The sequence below is a fragment of the Pleurodeles waltl genome, chromosome 5 (genome assembly GCF_031143425.1).
Source record: "Pleurodeles waltl isolate 20211129_DDA chromosome 5, aPleWal1.hap1.20221129, whole genome shotgun sequence".
Taxonomy (NCBI): Eukaryota; Metazoa; Chordata; class Amphibia; order Caudata; family Salamandridae; genus Pleurodeles; species Pleurodeles waltl.
This window is the reverse complement of record NC_090444.1, coordinates 1,254,716,487-1,254,736,776: the sequence shown is the minus strand read 5'-3', so window position 1 is coordinate 1,254,736,776 and position 20,290 is coordinate 1,254,716,487. Positions and strand designations below refer to the sequence as shown.

The 20,290-nt window shown below is 43.7% G+C and overlaps 1 protein-coding gene across 1 annotated transcript in view; it reads left to right on the top strand.

Annotated features, from left to right (window-relative positions):
* The window catches only part of MDN1 (midasin AAA ATPase 1), a 1,740,009-nt gene that overhangs the window by 79,913 nt on the left and 1,639,806 nt on the right, over window positions 1–20,290 (top strand). Inside the window, exons 4-5 of the mRNA XM_069235499.1 lie at window positions 14,970–15,077; window positions 15,168–15,360. Of these exons, the coding sequence (XP_069091600.1) occupies window positions 14,970–15,077; window positions 15,168–15,360 (301 nt within the window). The remainder of the gene's footprint in view (window positions 1–14,969; window positions 15,078–15,167; window positions 15,361–20,290) is intronic.

Sequence of the window (20,290 nt, the reverse complement as noted above, 5' to 3'; positions counted from 1 at the left end):
TCGAAGTTGCAAAAACACCTCTGGTACCCTGGAGTGTTTTGGGGTTCATATGTGGGCATTGAACCAGCTAGGAACGATATAATCATTTCCTGATGGTATATGCGGACTGAGTCCCCATACCCTAATGTTTGTGTTGACCAGATACACAGCTCTACTTCATTCCTAGAAATTGTGTAACAAGAGTGTCTCCACTGAAGGAATTAAATTGTTGGGTGGGTACTTCTGGGGAAAATGGTAATTCACTGCTTGATCCTTTTTAGAAGTGGTCTGCTTATGTTTTTTGTTTTTGTTTTTTTTGTAAACATTAAAAAAAGTTTTTATTGTTTTGTGGTATATAACATAACCCCTTAACCACGAGCAGGAGTGCACATCCAAGATGGCCATTCCATACAGTATAATATTTCAGTGTGCATACATAATTTATGTCAAATACCATTCCATAATTTTTCACCCATTCTGGGAAGCTCCTACACTATCAATAATTTAGTCTTGGTGCACGTGAGTGCATTGTTTCAGAAGCTTTCTATCCTCATTTTTAGATCATTTTCTTGCAGGTTATTTCAAATCTTGCCAACACTGGCACATTAATCTGTTCAAATTTGTTTATATGGTAGCCGTCCTCCCTGCTGACAGTGATTTACTGCACCATTCATGGTAGCCAAGTGTCAGGCCAGTCAGTCAGCTAACATGATTCTGCCAGTTTGCCAGATCCTCAGTGAGCTCTTCTTCCTTTGCAGTTAATGTTAGTAAGCCACTTTCTGCTTTTGTTATTTTTTATCATGTCTTTTACCCGCTTCAAGCCTGTGTGTCAGGGGCCTGATCCAGTTTACTGCTGTTCTAAATTTAACTGATTGCCAGTGTAGCAAACTTGCATTTAATTTTGCCTCCATTTTTTAGTCCATCATTAAACTCAGAAGGCCCTGATTTTGCTTGTGGTTTAGCAGAGCAGGTGTGACCAGCTGAAACTTCCATGGCACATCAAGTTATGTGTAAGACGTTAGCCTCTACCCTATCCCCCCTCACCAAATCCACCCCTCCTCAATAACTCAGACAATAAGGGGAATGCCCAATTCAGATTGTACTCCATTTCACTGGCATGAGACATGTAGATTACAAACAGTTAAACTGCACCAGCTTAAATTTTGCATTAAAAGAGGTGTTCTTTACCTGCTTATAGGCTCTGTCCCACTTCTGCTTAGCAATAGGCAAAGCTGTACTGTTCCCATTGGAGCAGGATCAAGACTGATTTGCATATAGTTGGGCCAAACTGAGGTGGCATGGTATGCAAAGCAACAATGGACTAGGATGCAGGCCAAGTAATTACTAGTATCTGAGTTTAATTCAAGCATTCCATTCATCACTTTTTGTATGCTTTAGTATGTTGCCCTAAGTGGGTTGGGTATGCCCAGGCGTGGGACCTCTGCTCACTGGTTCCCTGGAGATATGCTATATCCAGCTGGTGAGCCAATAAAAAGGGTGAAACAGGTCCTGGGTTGCTAGTTCCGATTAAGGGAGAACCTGGCTTGTCAGTTCAGGCTGTACAGTTCCCCTAGGAGCAGGGTCAAGACTGATTTGCATATAGCTGGATCCAAACTGATGTGACATGGTGTTCAAAATAACGATGGGCTGGGATGCGGCCCTGAGTAATTACCAGTGGCTGAGATTAATTCCAGCATTCATGGCTGAAATTAATTCAGGCTTTCCATTCATCACTGTTGGTATACTTTAGCAATAGGCCAGGACGTTCCATCCCTCATTGATCTCTGACCTTCAGTGCAACCCTTCCTCATTGAACTGAAGTGCTCAGTACAAACTGGCTCCCACCCACCCCAAGTTGCCAAATCTAGCGTTACCACAACTGTCTGCTTCCTTTAAGCCCTTGTCACAGGTGTGCAAATTGAAAATGTTGAAAAAAGATCCCTCTTCCATATTACGGATGTTATATGTGCTTCTGCAAAAGTAATAAACCTCTCTTCTGCCCACAGATCTCCTAGTTTCGCACACCCTTTCTCTGTCCACCAGCCAGCAACATTTCTTGTGTGATTCTCTTAAAAGGAACTGAGTGGAGGCGGTCTGAGAACCACCCTCAACACCCTCTCCTAGATTCTACCCACTTGATGTGCGACAATCAGCATATCTTTTGTGAAACCCACTCCTGGCTTGAGGAACTCAGAAAGCAAAACCAGAAGATGAGTCCCCTTTAACCTCTTCTCCTAGTTATTTTCCTTATCCAACCACTTGTCAGCCTGCTGCAATTGTAATGCTACATAATATAGTTCCCTATTAAGGAGTTCCAACTACTCTTATCAAGGATAATTTGAAAATATCTAGTTTAAATCTACTTCATCTCCCTGTGCCAAGAACAATAATAAAAGCTGGTTGAGTTTGCTGAAGACCTGTTGCTTGTTTGAAGTCAGAGAACCATGCAGGATATATACTCATTGTGGCAAACGTGCTGTTGTGGCATTAGACGTTGCCCACCACCAAAAGAAGACTTCTGTTTGAAAATTCACTGGAGCACCTCAGGCCATCCATGAACCCCTACCCATGTTAAGCATGTATTTTGCTTCCCTTTTGTTTTTCATCTTGATTGCAAAACACCTGAATTACTCAATTTGCTATTGCAGACTCGTCCCTAGGTATACTTCCCTATCTATCCTGCTCTGTCCCTCCAGTGGGATTAATCTGGTGTTTGACCAGTCAGCGCACATAGCAGACGCCTCACCAAAGGGGGTTGTTTCCTCCTGAATGGTTGGCACTGACCTTTCTGGGTCAATTGAATAAAGGACTATCAGCATATGTGAACGTTCTATGATTTAGGCTTCCAGTTGTTATCCCCTGGTTATCAAAAGCAATTCAAGGCCTAAAGACCAGTGGTTTGACTGCCTGTATGGACTTCAGTGGGCACTTATGTCTTTATTTTATTTATTTATATATAAGTACAGTGGAGCATAGGTGTTGCATATTAACCATTAAAACGTAAATTCCTGGGCATTCTACAGTTTAACTGCGAATACCACCAGTGGCGCTTTTGTGGCCATTGTGTTATTGAAAAGAAAAGTCAGCCCAATCCTAATTCTCTTAGCTCCATCTCCATGTCCTGGCTTCTGACACACCCATGCCCCCCCCCCCCCCCCCCCCCCCCCCCCCCCCCACACACACACACACACACACACTTTCTCCCATTTTTGGGGCATTCCCCTCTCTGTGTATACAACCTTCTGTGGATTGGACTTCCCCAGGCTCTCTCTATATTGTGCTTGGCCACTCCCACCGCCAGTCCCAACCAAATCACCTTGTACCTGGGCCTTGTGTTGTCTCCTGTGATCCCCAACAGGAACCATTTGGGGTCTAGTGGTATCTCTAGTGTAGTGATTTAGGACATCTCCTTGGAAACACTGGACCAATAGTCCTACAGTATGGGGCATTCCCAGAGTGTGTGCATAAATGTGCCATCTACGTCACAGCCTCTCAGGCACAGTGGACTTGTCGCTCTTCCAATTTTATGTAGTAGTAATCAAGAGTAGTAAGACCTATGCAGAATTTTTAACTGAACGAATCTGAATCGATCCCTGATGGCAAGCACCCATTGACTGTCCCCCAGGGCTCCCAGTTCCTCCTCGGAGCTTAAGTCTTGTGCTCCTATCTGGTATAAAGCCCGATTAATCTGGGTGTGCTGGTGATGTAATGACCCCTCAGAGCCTGTTCTCCAAGGCCTCAGCCAATACCTTAGCCTCCATACTTAGCAAAGAGATGGTCCTGTAAGATCTTCATGCTGCTCAGGGCTTGCCTTGTGGAGGACTACTATCGTCGTGGTCCTCTGATTGGCTGGCAGACTCCCTCCCTCGCAGGCCTCCCGGAACGTCGTCCACATAGGTCCAGCAATTTTGCTGGTCTGCCCTTTGTACTTCTCGATCGGCAGCCCATTGAGGCATGGGGCCTTACCTGACTGCAGATCTCAGAGGGCTCGTGCCAACTCCTCTTCTGTTCTGTTTGCCTCTGTTTCCCAATCATCCCCCGTGAGGACCAGTGCTGGGATATCTTTAAGAAGATCATTGACATTGCCAGTTGTTTGTGGCACTCCTTCTGTATTATCTATCTGAAACACCCATCCCTTTGCCCCAGACAGGCCAGTAATTTACTGGCTTCCCCCCCATGTCGTATAAGTGATGCAGTATTGCCAATGCGTGTTCTTGGGCATGGTTCTGTGCCAGTGCCCTCTGCTCCTGCTGGTGGAGTTGTAATTTACCGCAACCCTCCAGGGCCCCCGAGGCCAGGACTGCCTTCTCCAGCTAATCTGTCTCGCTCTATAATCGTGCATTCCTGCCTTGTCTTTCTTTTTGGCCCCAATTAGCACCTGGGCATGCCCCCTTCAAACTGTTGTAAATGCCTCCTATAACATGCACACTGACTGCACAGACCTGGGGTTTCTTTAAAATAGAGATCCGCTTCCTCCCTCAACCTTCCCTGTTCCTCTCTATTGCGCAGGATCCAAGCGTCCGGGTGACATGGCAACAGGTAGTCTCGCATGGGACCAGTCAGTATGGCCCATAACTGGTCAGAGATGCCCCTTGCATGATGAACATCCTCCCGAAACTGGGAAGTGTGAACACTTGTCATAAAGATGTAATCTATGCAGGAAAAACTCTTGTGAGCAGCAGAGTAATGCGTGTATTGTCGTATCTGAGGATTGCTTTCCCTACATAGATCGATCAGGCCCAGCGCTTCTGTAAATTGGGACAATTGACCCCCTCCCCCCTGTTATCTGTGCCTCCCGATCTGTCCACCCCCACATCCATGAGTAACTTTAGGTCCCCCGACCTAAAATAAGGATCCCTGTGGGCATACACAGCAACAGATCCCCCGACCTCCGGGAGAGGTGTTTCATGGAGGCGAGGGGGTACTTGCAGAGAGCAAATATTCAGTGTTGTTCCCTTCCACGTTCCGGATAGTGCTACATCCAATGGGGTCATGCCATACCAGATATGGGATGAGGGCCACCGACTTTTTAATGAGTCTGCCCTCACCTCCAGAATCTGTGGTGTATCCGGCATGTCCCCTGAAGATGTACCCAAACGTATCAAGTGCTTCGTAGTACATGTGACGTCTTAAGTGTTGTAAAACTAACAGGCGTTTTATCCTAGTACCAAGACAATGGATGTGCCAGGACCGGACCGCCATCGGAAAAGACCGTTAGACTGCCAAGATTGGGCTCCCAATCCTGATAGTGCTCCACCTCCCTCCCTCCCTTACAAGATCACCATCTCCCCCAACAGTGCAGTGTACACACCTTCTGCCCAAAAACTAGACTCGATAAACAGACAATTTGTCACCAACAATGACAGTGAAACATTTTCCCTCCCTCCCAACAATCCTGCCTTGTGGGTTCAAAACTACCCACCACCCATACTCGCAGAGCGCCTGTCACCCTAAAGATATTGTCCAGTAGTAAGCTGCCGCCCACTCGATGGAAATCCATGGATATCCGTTCTGCGAATGTCAAGTATGTCACTGTAGGAAGTTGGCTCTGTATGTGCTATTTCAAAGTAAGGAATAGCATGCACAGAGTCCAAGGGTTCCCCTTAGAGGTAAAATAGTGGTAAAAATAGATAATACTAATGCTCTATTTTGTGGTAGTGTGGTCGAGCAGTAGGCTTATCCAAGGAGTAGTGTTAAGCATTTGTTGTACATACACATAGACAATAAATGAGGTACACACACTCAGAGACAAATCCAGCCAATAGGTTTTTATATAGAAAACTATCTTTTCTTAGTTTATTTTAAGAACCACAGGTTCAAATTCTACATGTAATATCTCATTCGAAAGGTATTGCAGGTAAGTACTTTAGGAACTTCAAATCATCAAAATTGCATGTATACTTTTCAAGTTATTCACAAATAGCTGTTTTAAAAGTGGACACTTAGTGCAATTTTCACAGTTCCTAGGGGAGGTAAGTATTTGTTAGGTTAACCAGGTAAGTAAGACACTTACAGGGCTTAGTTCTTGGTCCAAGGTAGCCCACCGTTGGGGGTTCAGAGCAACCCCAAAGTCACCACACCAGCAGCTCAGGGCCGGTCAGGTGCAGAGTTCAAAGTGGTGCCCAAAACACATAGGCTAGAATGGAGAGAAGGGGGTGCCCCGGTTCCGGTCTGCTTGCAGGTAAGTACCCGCGTCTTCGGAGGGCAGACCAGGGGGTTTTTGTAGGGCACCGGGGGGGACACAAGCCCACACAGAAATTTCACCCTCAGCAGCGCGGGGGCGGCCGGGTGCAGTGTAGAAACAAGCGTCGGGTTTGTAATGTTAGTCTATGAGAGATCTCGGGATCTCTTCAGCGCTGCAGGCAGGCAAGGGGGGGGTTCCTCGGGGAAACCTCCACTTGGGCAAGGGAGAGGGACTCCTGGGGGTCACTTCTCCAGTGAAAGTCCGGTAGTTCAGGTCCTGGGGGCTGCGGGTGCAGGGTCTCTCCCAGGCGTCGGGACTTTGGATTCAAAGAGTCGCGGTCAGGGGAAGCCTCGGGATTCCCTCTGCAGGCGGCGCTGTGGGGGCTCAGGGGGGACAGGTTTTGGTACTCACAGTATCAGAGTAGTCCTGGGGTCCCTCCTGAGGTGTTGGATCTCCACCAGCCGAGTCGGGGTCGCCGGGTGCAGTGTTGCAAGTCTCACGCTTCTTGCGGGGAGCTTGCAGGGTTCTTTCAAGGCTGCTGGAAACAAAGTTGCAGCCTTTCTTGGAGCAGGTCCGCTGTCCTCGGGAGTTTCTTGTCTTTTCGAAGCAGGGGCAGTCCTCAGAGGATGTCGAGGTCGCTGGTCCCTTGGGAAGGCGTCGCTGGAGCAGGATCTTTGGAAGGCAGGAGACAGGCCGGTGAGTTTCTGGAGCCAAGGCAGTTGTCGTCTTCTGGTCTTCCGCTGCAGGGGTTTTCAGCTAGGCAGTCCTTCTTCTTGTAGTTGCAGGAATCTAATTTTCTAGGGTTCAGGGTAGCCCTTAAATACTAAATTTAAGGGCGTGTTTAGGTCTGGGGGGTTAGTAGCCAATGGCTACTAGCCCTGAGGGTGGGTACACCCTCTTTGCGCCTCCTCCCAAGGGGAGGGGGTCACAATCCTAACCCTATTGGGGGAATCCTCCATCTGCAAGATGGAGGATTTCTAAAAGTTAGTCACATCAGCTCAGGACACCTTAGGGGCTGTCCTGACTGGCCAGTGACTCCTCCTTGTTTTTCTCATTATTTTCTCCGGCCTTGCCGCCAAAAGTGGGGCCTGGCCGGAGGGGGCGGGCAACTCCACTAGCTGGAGTGTCCTGCTGGGTTGGCACAAAGGAGGTGAGCCTTTGAGGCTCACCGCCAGGTGTGACAATTCCTGCCTGGGGGAGGTGTTAGCATCTCCACCCAGTGCAGGCTTTGTTACTGGCCTCAGAGTGACAAAGGCACTCTCCCCATGGGGCCAGCAACATGTCTCGGTTTGTGGCAGGCTGCTAAAACTAGTCAGCCTACACAGATAGTCGGTTAAGTTTCAGGGGGCACCTCTAAGGTGCCCTCTGGGGTGTATTTTACAATAAAATGTACACTGGCATCAGTGGGCATTTATTGTGCTGAGAAGTTTGATACCAAACTTCCCAGTTTTCAGTGTAGCCATTATGGTGCTGTGGAGTTCGTGTAAAACAGACTCCCAGACCATATACTCTTATGGCTACCCTGCACTTACAATGTCTAAGGTTTTGCTTAGACACTGTAGGGGCACAGTGCTCATGCTCTGGTACCCTCACCTATGGTATAGTGCACCCTGCCTTAGGGCTGTAAGGCCTGCTAGAGGGGTGTCTTACCTATACTGCATAGGCAGTGAGAGGCTGGCATGGCACCCTGAGGGGAGTGCCATGTCGACTTACTCATTTTGTTCTCACCAGCACACACAGGCTTGTAAGCAGTGTGTCTGTGCTGAGTGAGGGGTCTCTAGGGTGGCATAATACATGCTACAGCCCTTAGAGACCTTCCCTGGCATCAGGGCCCTTGGTACCAGAGGTACCAGTTACAAGGGACTTATCTGGATGCCAGGGTGTGCCAATTGTGGAAACAATGGTACATTTTAGGTGAAAGAACACTGGTGCTGGGGCCTGGTTAGCAGGGTCCCAGCACACTTCTCAGTCAAGTCAGCATCAGTATCAGGCAAAAAAGTGGGGGGTAACTGCAACAGGGAGCCATTTCTTTACAGTCACCTTTGTCAAATGAGTTACCTTGCCCTTGGCTACTGTGCGGCAGAGGTGGTCCTAAGCTCCACCCTCCATTCTCCCCTCTCCATGGATGGACACTCAAAACAGCTGTTGTCGTCCTGCAGCACCCATAAGTTCTGGAGATATTTCCTGGACCCATTTGGGAGTCAGTCCGAGAGAGGCTCTGCCAGTGTCCCACACCTGACGTGGCTAGCTCAGCCCAATCAGTTCCTGTTGGCTGGGTCTTCCTCCGAACTCCATGTTTCTTGCGGACTGCTCTCCAGCCCTCTAGCCATTCCCACGTCTCTTGCGGTGACACGAAGTGCCATGTCTTGCCGTTGTCAGCCCGGAGCTTTGCGGGGAACATCATCATGTACTTCACCTCCATGGCCCATGTCGCTTTCTTGACGGCCTCAAACTTTTTCCGTATGCGCTGGACCTTGAGGGTGAAGTCTGGAAAGAAACGGATGACAGCGTTATCCAGTTGTAGAACGCGATGTGACCTGGCCGCCTGCAAGATGGCATTGCGTTCCCTGAAATTCAGGATCCTGCCAATAATCGTGTGTGCAGGAGCCCCTGGCCTTGGAGGACGGTCCGGCATCCTGTGTGCCCTTTCCACTGGAAAAAAGTTGATAGTTTCTTTGGTTTGAGTTTATTCAACACCAAGTCCTCCACCCACAAAAAGATCTGCGCTAGGGCCCTTCATACCCTCCGGGACCCCACCAACTCTCACATTGTTTCTCCTAGACATGCATGGAGATCACTACACAGGCCCTTCACCACAGTGCCCCCATGCAGGCCTGCGCTTTCTCCACCCTGTCGCTGGGGCCGAAGGGGTTAGTCCAGGTTGCAGGATGAGGCATGTCCACCACCAGGCTGCCACACGGAGGGTAACGTTCCCACTATCCCCTTCTTGCCACTGAGCCGTCTGCCGCCTTCTCACCTGTTGCTGCCTCCCGGGGTCCGCCACCACCTTCTTTAAGATCGCAGGGGGGCAGCACTGATTTCCACTGGGGCCGCGTTTGTGCCCTGTCCTGCCCGCCACGCAGGCTGCCTCACCGGGGTCCCCCTGCGCTGTCCACCATTTTATCTTGGACTGCAAGGGGAGGATGAACTGTCTCCCCCTGCCATTGTACGGTCATCCGCCCCCCAGAGATACCTTTCCAGGTGTTGTGGTGGGCAGTGAGCACAGGGCTATCTTCGAGCCCTGTGTCGGTTAGGATGTATGCTGGATTGGGGGTTACATCGGCAGGCTGTGCGGGAGCTCGCTTCACCCCTGGCCATCTTCGCTAGCTGCTGCCTCCGCCCCCTGGGTAGTTATGTCTTGTCCTTCTCTCCAGGGTCCACTGTTCTCCTAAGTCCACCCCTCCTCTTTCTCTGTCCATTAGAACTGTAAATTAGTTTTACCCTTTCAAGGAACTACCGACCATATTCCAAGCACTCAAAAACCTTGCATTCCTTTTTCTATCTAACTGTATTAAATGTGTAATAGGGAGCTAAACTAGTCATGAGTGAATCATATCTTATTATATATTTGATTACTGTGGTTATTTATCCAGTCGCAACAAAGGACAAGAAAAATGTTTAATCTGCATCTCAGATGTGTATAACCACAGCTGATGGGGCTTTTACTTATACTTCCCCCTATTCCAATCGTGGCACAGTTGGTCACCAAGTATACATTAGCCTCAATGACCGTGATGATTCTAGCATCTACTTTGGCACATTAGTTGTGATTGCCCTTCATTATTTTACATTTGAGATATGCATGTCTAAGGACTTTACCCACTGCTCTGGAGCCCTTCACCCACTTGGAACCTAAATACGAGTTTAACTTGTTTAACTTGTTTAACACAACCACCAAAGGGACCTGTGCACACGTCTTCAGTTAACCCTTTCACTGCCTTATTGATACATGAAAACCATTATAAAACGCGTTATAAAACGCAGTGCTGAGTATACCTGTTTGAGGTGTAGATATGTCAGGGATTTGTGCACCTTATTTGAAGAGAATTGTAATTGCAATGCTTTTACAAGGTCAGGACAGAGGTTATAACAAACTCCTCTGCAGGTTACTTGACGTTAAAGGCGGCATTACTTGTGGCCATCAAATGACTATGAAGGTTATCTGTCAGCCATACCTAGTGGGACACTGTGATACGGTTGTTTTATGTATTCATCCAAAATTTGTCAGAAAATGTAATCTTTGTACATTAGTTAATCGATTTTAATTTTTCTTCCTTTTCAAATCTGCAGTCACTGGAAAGATTTTAAAGATGGTATGTGATTGATTTATTTGTAATACATTGATAAAACTAAACCCATAAAGAAATACCAAATCCTTTATGCTCTTGCAGCAAACCTCCTAGGGGAGCCAGTTACACAGGCAACATTTATGACTTGAATTAATCAGTGTATGATGGCATATTGTCGATTAGCTATTAAAGCTATGTTTTAGACTAAGAACTCCAACTGGGAATAATGCCGCTTTTCTTGCATTTTTTTTGTTGCAATGCATGTTTATCAATCATGTAAGGCCCATACTTGGATGTCTTCTCTGACATTGACGAAACTTTATATGGAAATTCAAACGAGAGGAGGTCGCAGCAGGGACAAACAGCATTAAAACATCAGTTTGCTACGGTTTGTTTTTCAAATTGAACTACCTAAATAATAAACTTTTAAATTGAACTCGCAGCTGTGAACAAGTTCACGCATCATTAAGTTATTCATGTTAAACTCTTACCTTTCTAGAAAGCAGGAATGTTAAATATTTTTAATGAATCATCATAAAATTAAATTCTCCAGAGTAGAAAATCAAAGAAAATAGACTCTGGGATTGGCAAACATGTTGTGAAGCATTGTAGGCTTCTTGTGACTTTCACAGGTCAGCATCTGAATCGATTAAATTAAGTTGTTTTTTCCACGAAACCAGCCACTACCTAAACGACGACTACATGGCATCCAGTTGTACATTAGTATCCACCTTAAAACTATTGTTACAGTTAAATAACATTTTATCCTCTCAGCCTACCAGACTTCTACACTTTGGCGGAGACCCAGGAAGCTAGAAATGGTCGGATCGTTAACCTTGAAGTGAACGAAGGCCATCTGCATGGAAAGTGCCATTTTGTGCAGAACGTTTTATAGGGTCCTCCACAAACAATAGTGTCCCTGTAAAGACTTCTGGCCCCACTCATGCCAAGAACATACATTTTACACATTCAGTCACCCCTCTACGTAAGTTAAGGGCCCCAGCTTAGCCAGGATACTTCGAAGAAGGCCTGCACGTTTGTCTGTGATTGCTTCCCAGCAACTGCCAGTCCTTTAACCTGATATGAGAGCATGCTACCCACTCTTCATAAGTGAAAATCTGGCCTCTGCCCTGGAGCATCACACAAAACAAGGAAAACTTCTAATGTACTTGCAGATTGCAGACTACCTTGAGGAGCAGCACAAGACAGGCCAGAAAAACGAACACAGCAGAGCATTATCCCTTCTCTGTGAAGAAAATACAGAAACCTTTTACAGCTTTATTTTGTGGTAGAAAGCGTTTCTTGACAAATTTGACATTGACTCTTACATGCTGTATCTGTTTACAGTATGTTATACAATGTATTTTGATTCAGTTCAGATGTGAGGTGCCCCAAAACTAAATATTGGTGTGAGTGCACTACAGAAAATTAAGATGTGGTCATGGGAATAATCACTGGACGACTTAATTGTCAGTTGTATCGTATGTTATGAGGTATTTATTTTAAGTCGCATACTTTTATATGGCTTCCTAATAGTGTGCTTAGTAGAGCCTTCAACGACGTCCGTTCCCTTTTGACTGACCTACATGACCGTAACCAACTTCGTTGGTAACTAAGTAGCTGATCAGAGCCTTTTGAAGGGAGTGTTGAATAGGTGATTGTAATGGTGCAACAACTGTCCCTATTTGTTGTGATTGATTATCTCGGACGTCTATATTCAGTAGAATGTCTGTAGCTGTGATGTGTTGGATCACCATTTTATTTATGTATTTATTTTAAATTTTTCAATGAAAACAAGAGGAAATAATTTTTTCAATTTTCAAAAGCAAATCCAAATAAACAATACGAGGTGGTTGGTTAAAAACACTTCTTAAAACACCAAAATTCAAGGAAAATCTAGTGTCTGATAGACTGGAGACACATTGTGCTGATTGACACTGCACCTTAAAGGAATTCTTGAGGCTACCAGCCTTACCACTGTGTAGCGCAGAGTCAGCAAGGCGGTTTGTCTGAAGAAAATGCATTGGGATGATCAATGCCTTTAGAGTATTTTCCAACGCCTTTGGATAATGGGGAGGCGGGAGGGTTGTTAATGGAGTGGGAGATAGCACTCCTAACGTAGAAATATAAGTAAGTAATTTATTAAGTGCTCAGTCAATTACAACCATTACACTAAAATTCAAATGTTAACACATATTTCACATTAAAAAATATCGCCACCAGGTAGACCTTCAGTTCTTAAAGTGCAGTGTTACCTGCCCTGATGGAAGAAGACCATTGCTACCGTACAAGTCCAATATGAAATAAAATCACTGTCAGGAGGGCACTCTAGTCCTAAAGTGCATGTGTGCCAAAGAATTTCAACTACCATTTAGTTCTAAATTATAAAAACACATAGCACCTCAGTTGTTGTTTTAGCGCCATGTCAATGAGCAGAAGCCTATGATGAAATGGGACGTCCAGACTGGCGCTTTGCAAATATCTGGAACTGGCACATTCCCCATCAAAGAACAATAACTGTGTTTCCACGTGTAGAATAAGCCTTAGGTTTCATTGTAAAGGGACTCTTAGCCATTAATAACAATCATTTCAGCTTTGGTTAATTTCAGTGAAGGCCAGTTTGATGTGAACCACGTCATAATACACAAGTTGATGTTTGATCGTTATAAAAAACTTTGGTTTTACCCAATTTGCATTTGCGGACCCTTTTCATTTCTAGAATATGAAGTGATGTTTTTGCTGAAGTTGACTGACCCGTGGGGGGGGAAAAAGTTGAAAGTGAGATTTATTTAGATAAAAATCTGAAGTGGGCTCTTGTAGTCACTTTGCTACAGGAGAAAAACAAATAAGGTTCCCGGAACAAAAAGCTTGAAGCTGAGCCACTCTTCTGGCTCATGTTATAGGTGCAAGAAAAAAACACTTGATGGAAAAAAAAAATCAGATCTGCCTCATGCATGAGTTCAAAAGGAGGACCCATTAGTTTGAAAAGGACAATGTTAAATTCCCAAGGAGAGGAAGACCTTTTGATTGGGGGATGCACGGGGGATGTAGGAGACCCTTCTCAGACCTTTAGAAACCCATATTCACTGGTACAGTGAAAAAGGATGTGTGAGGGACTTTTCCTCTAAGCGGTGGTGACAGGGAAATGTAGTTTAATAGAAGAGCACTGAATGGCAGATTTTGCTAAATAAAGACAGCGAGGTAACCTCTTACGACTAGTTTTCAGGCCCACCTGTTTCTGAAGGCACCACGCACAGAATTGTTTTCACATGCTAGCATGTGAAGAATGGGAGGCAGATCCTTCTGCTTATTTTAGGATTTTCTTGCATTCCTCTTTCCACAGATAATGTACTTGTGGAATTTGTCTATTGTTTATACATTCAGAGAGGATACCCATGACTTGTAATTATGGTTCCGTCTCCCTTACCCCTTTCCTCACTCAACTGATGAAATACAACTGCAAAACAATTTTAAATGGGATGAACATTTACTTAGGCTTAGTTGCATGTTTTACAGTAAACAGAAATGTTGTTTATAATCATTTAGGATTTCTGTGTGGGGGTATCTTCCTAATTTACACTACAGTTGTTTACTTCACCTTTTTTGCAGTTATTGACAGTGATTTACATTGTTTACATATACTACAACCAAACACTTCTTAAACAGTCTGAAGTACATTAGGTATATTCCCCAACTTCTTGATGTTAGCTTGCTGGTTATTATTTATCGGAAACACTACTGTACCATTCTGCTTTTAAAATCGTACAGCAACTGGCATATAAACAACATTGACTGTAATTCAAAAGTCGTTCATGCGGCATTAAGAGATAATTACATCCATTCCTTCTCGAAGATAGTATTGCTTGACACAAGATGCAATTTTGTCAATCTCCGAAAGGCTCCGCGCTACAGAAGAAAACACGGTTTCTCATTCTGCTTCTGCAGTGGGTCTTTCTTACAAACGTAAGATGAAAAACGTTCATCTTAAGCTGACCTGATAAATGGTTTATTCACCGTCACATTATATTGCCTTTCTTTATAATGCAAAGAAAGCCTAGTGCATTTTTTTTTAAGAATAAAAGGAAACTATGGTAGTTTGATATTTTATCAAGGGGATATATCTTTACAAGGGATCTCCTAATACTGAAGACAAGAAAATATTTGTTTATTTTTTAAACCGTTATTGTAATATTAAGACACTTACAGTAAAGAAGATTGACTGAACTAGTAGTAAGTACTGTCTGTTCTCGGAAGAATGTTCCTTGATAGTGCAAAAAGGTGCAATAAGATGGAAAAGAAACGTGAATGTATGACAGCTGCCCGTACCTCATTAACAGTGTTATAGGCATGTAACTTGCAGATAGTAACATTTTTCCGCCCGGCCTTGGTTGGTTAGCTCTGCTCTTTGATTAGGTGCTACCATAATTAATCGCTCACTCTGTACAGCCCTTCATTACTGCTTCCACTCAGTAAAGGTATTAAACAATTTAGTCACAAAAGTGTCTTTATTTTTTCAGGTATACTGCCAATTGTTTAGCTTTGGTAACGTGTATGAGTGATGGACATAAAAAAACTTTCCTGAAGAAAATATTGAACCCGGAAGAACTGATAAATTTCAGACTTAAGTAAGTGTGCAAAAATAGATGATTTATATAATTAATAACTTCAGCTTATTCCGTTGCATCAAGATAACAGTTGTACTGATGTTTTCGTAGGACACTAGAAGAGATGCAAATGCAGAATGTGGAGAAGGCTCTTGTTTTGGCCAATCCAGACACACTGCTGTGGCAAAGAGAGAAAGGTCAGCAGTACACACAAGGCCAGATTGTCTCTGGGGATCTCTCTGATAAGGTAGTAGCAGTGTGTGGAGTTGTGCTCGCAAAGCAAGAAATGTCACCAAAGGATCAGGTAGGTTAACACATTGAAGAAAGACCTGATTACCTTGACTAAGTTGCTGTGTTTTCCTGCACTCTTAGAATTTTCTGTCTGTTTGCAAATTTAAAAAGCTTTTTATTTTTGTAAATACAATACAAATCTAGTGATAATCCGACCTTGAAATTGGCAGTTTTTCCCAAAATTGATTGTGTCAGAGTTCTCTCTGTAGTTTCTACCTCCTCTTTCCTAAGACCATGCTAAGCATGTTTAGAGTGTCAACATTATCATAATGCCTTTTGCCCTACTTTGGATTTCTGTGATTTAATAATAGTTTCTTCAAATTGTGGCCACAGAGTATTTTCTGTCAGACTAACTACCCTCCCAGAGCCCTCTCACAAAATCTCTCCCCCACCCCAAGGATCCCCTGGCCCCCAAACGGGATCTGCCACTTTGAGAAAGTCATTAAAATGAAAATTTGAATTGTAAACAAGTGGGGAAGCAAGAGTGCCTTCCAAAACCCCATAGAGATCACCACCGTCATCTGACCCCTTTGCTTGTTTGCCCTTCCGACTCATAATTAATGATGATCTGGAACGTTGTAAGTGTCTTTGGGCATGTGAGCAATTCAGAGTTATCTGTGATGACGTCAGACAGATCACTGTAATTGCTAAATTCTCCTTACATATTCCAGAGCTTAAGTAAGACCTCCTCCTTTCACAACATATTGGCGGTACTAATTGGTTTCCTTTTGGGAGACCATTATTACCCCATTCATCCAATATTGCCAGTTTTGCTGCAGATAGTTGAGTGAACAGTCTACATCCCTTCTCTAACACCTACTTCATTCCAGGTAGCCAACTGCTTCCCAAAAGCTTCTGATCCTATTGCACTACCACTAAATATGTGATGATAATCCGGTTTTCCTGCAACCTTTTCAGCACATCGACCTTCTTGTGATCCATCTTACGTAACCTCAGCATGCTGAGGTGTCTTCGGAGCAGTAGTTTAAGGCTCATTTTGATCCAGTCTGTTCATTATCCCCTTATTTGAGTTGTGGACAATGTCTGTTCAATCTTGGTTTGATACAGGATTCTCTGTCCCAGGATGTCATAAAAACCCAGCTATACAAGTAGTATGTTGGCTTTAATGTCTGGTATCATTTGGTGAGAACATTTCTGTCCGTATCTGCATGCATTTACCAATTTGTGCTGCCTCCCTGTTTGCATCCCCTTTGAGGGCCTAGTGTCTTTAGCTATGTGTAGTGGACTTTTTCCTTCGTCCCCGGTTGAAGTTATTCTTAATCTGGTTGAAAGATTTGACGACTCCACCTCCTTTCGCCGGCCGGTTTCACCACCTGCCCGTTAGAATCTGCATGCTTGTCACGTCTGCTTGGTTTCCACATGCGGAATACCTCTCCATCTATCCCTGGTGAAAGCAAGGATTTGCAATGCAATCGGTCTCACGTTTGCTCCAGTTAGAGCTATTGACGTTGTAAATTCCTAGCTGAACATTTGTAGCCACATAAAAATAAATATGAAAATGAAGAGTAAAACATTATTCAACAAAAGTGAGACAATTCAAAGCGCCATGAGCATGAGCACGAAGGAGAGACACAGAAGGAAAAATGTGGTCACAGTCCAACATATCGGGAATCTTGCAATTATCCATGTAACCGGGTCAGTCTTAACGGCGGTAACAAAACCGCCCCAAGGCGGAACAAACCTAAAGCATTTACCTATGATAATAAAGGATATTTGAAAGGCAAGCCCACAACCAAGTGAAAGTGATGTGCGTGAGGTGGGTGTGGTTAAAAGCCCACAATACTAACAATAGGTCAAATCGCTTGCATGCTCGACTCAAAAATAAGTGTTCCGAAAGAGTGACATGAATGGGGCCTCATAGCTTGCAAGTCTTCTCTGATGCTAATCTCATTCCAGGCATTCAGCACTGCATTCAGGACCACCGATCCTGAGACCATTCCTGCTCTATACTTTTGTCTTAAACACTGGAATTCCTACAGAGACTGTCCTGTGGTCCAAGAAGCACCACTCAGTCTTGCCCCTAGATCATTGTCACATGCATCTCAGCTGAGTTACCCCACAGTATGCATCTCAGCTTCTCTCCTTGTCAGTTGGCTTTGCTTGAGACCTATCCTTGGTATTTTTCCACCACCTTTAAAGCTGGTATACATGCTTGTAAGGATTTATAATTGTGTCAGCTGCCATCAGTCATGAAATTATGTATTTTGTGTGATATAGCAGCTTTTAGTTTTTTGGTGATTTTTACCATGCACAGTTTGCATTTTATTTAAATAGTGCTTGCAACGTTTCTGTTCATTAGAAATCATGTATTCTGTAACTCAGTGCTGCATTACTAAGAGGGTGTTATTTTCCACATTTGTTTGGGATAACTACTTTCACACCACAGAAGTGGGAACCCTTGGAAAAGGACATTTTTTAAGACTTTTACTCACTTGAATTTTTCTGTTTCGACTTCTTGGTAAGGTGTTAAGGTACCAACAACCAGTTTAAATATGTCGGTCAGGACAAACTGGTGGTCATCTTTGATGAATCTTTGCCATTGAAAAGTAAATCTTATCTAACACAGTGCTTGACAAATGTGATATACCTTGGTCCTTTTATGCCTAATTCAACTTTTACTAAGTTTTAAGGATACCTACCTTTGTATCTCTCACATTGATTCTTTGCTTCACTTGTTCTCTTTACATTGGATGCTGTTTTTGATGAGACCTCCTTGATGTTTGACCTGTGATGTAATAGTATGGTCTATGATATAATGCATTTTTGACACTGTACTGACTAGACCACATGCTTGTTAGTTATGAACCAGAAATATTGTAGTTTCTCCCAATGATTATCTGCTGCACCATTTCCATTATGCAGATGACAGTTTATGCAGAAGTCACTGGAAGGTTGGGTGGTGGCTGTAGTATGATAAAACATTATGCATTGTCAGCAGAGAGTGCAGATTCCTAGGTTTATGGTGTGGTTCACACCCTGTCTTACTCTCTCCTTTAATTTGAGATTAGATTAGGAAATGCCCTTCCTCGAGTATATTAATAAATTGTTTGTCTGAAAGAAGGCTACCTTGAAACAAGTGCTTACTGAAGCACTGTTGGCAACTGTTTTGTAATCTGCTTCCTCCGTTGGTTATTGCACTGATAAACAGAATTATCTAATGAAGGTTAATAATATTTCCCTCCTAGGTTGTGTTCTGTTTTGTTGCAGTTGGAGGGTTTCAGGTTTTTTCTGTGGGTCAGTGTACTGTTAGTACTATGTTTTACTGGCGTGCTGTTTTCCCTACAATAGGCAGGCTTTTCTGTCTTCATTTTATGACTAATTGTTATCAAAGGAAAAAAAATGAGTATTTTCAAAGAATTGAATGTATTTCTTTTGAAAAAGCATGTACATTTGCCAAATTTTATAAAACCAATGAATGGGTATTTTGACCCATAATCCATATTTGACTGAATAACAGAACTGGGACTGTTTAGTTAGGGCATACACCAGGCAGGTCCTTGCTGTAAGTGTAAAGTTACACTTTATCTGAATTATATTATTCCTGTGAGAGGTGACATTTATATATGCTAAAATGCGTGACCCCTTGTGCAGTTGCTGTACAACGTCCAGCACCACCGTTCAACAGTTGTTTTGAGTCTGGCACAAGAAAGATGTGTGATACAAATGCGATGGCAAGAGAAATGTTGAAGCACACCTATAATCTATGTATGTAATAGTCCTGTGCAAGTAAATATTCAGATGGAGTTATACTTTCCCTGGGTGATTAGCAGGAGGGGAGAGCAGCCACTTCCCTGCTTTCCAGGTTGAAAGCAGAATTCTGAATACGGGTCTCTAAGTTGTCCTTAATTCAGTTCCTTTTTTTTTCTTCTTTTTTTTTATCCAAACCATGTTTCTTGATAATTAATCTGTGTCAGCCTTTGGCTTAGTCAGGGCACAAATATTTAGTAAATAAACGGATTCCATGTTTACTTAGTCATCCATCTTCTATTATTGTGAAGTCGTGTGTACTGCAGAAGTCAGTATTGCTGTCCCCATGAACGAAGGAAAGAGCCTTTACCACACAAGGTTTTGCCATGTATAGACCTTTACAACACATTTAAGGTAAGTATGAAGGTTGGGGGTCTCCACCGCCCATCCCCAAAGATACAAATTAATCATATATATATATATATATATATATATATATATATATATATATATATATATATATATATATATATATATATTAGGAAGTTGGCTCTGTATGTGCTATTTCAAAGTAAGGAATAGCATGCACAGAGTCCAAGGGTTCCCCTTAGAGGTAAAATAGTGGTAAAAATAGATAATACTAATGCTCTATTTTGTGGTAGTGTGGTCGAGCAGTAGGCTTATCCAAGGAGTAGTGTTAAGCATTTGTTGTACATACACATAGACAATAAATGAGGTACACACACTCAGAGACAAATCCAGCCAATAGGTTTTTATATAGAAAAATATCTTTTCTTAGTTTATTTTAAGAACCACAGGTTCAAATTCTACATGTAATATCTCATTCGAAAGGTATTGCAGGTAAGTACTTTAGGAACTTCAAATCATTAAAATTGCATGTATACTTTTCAAGTTATTCACAAATAGCTGTTTTAAAAGTGGACACTTAGTGCAATTTTCACAGTTCCTAGGGGAGGTAAGTATTTGTTAGTTTTACCAGGTAAGTAAGACACTTACAGGGTTCAGTTCTTGGTCCAAGGTAGCCCACCGTTGGGGGTTCAGAGCCACCCCAAAGTCACCACACCAACAGCTCAGGGCCGGTCAGGTGCAGAGTTCAAAGTGGTGCCCAAAACACATAGGCTAGAATGGAGAGAAGGGGGTGCCCCGGTTCCGGTCTGCTTGCAGGTAAGTACCCGCGTCTTCGGAGGGCAGACCAGGGGGGTTTTGTGGGGCAC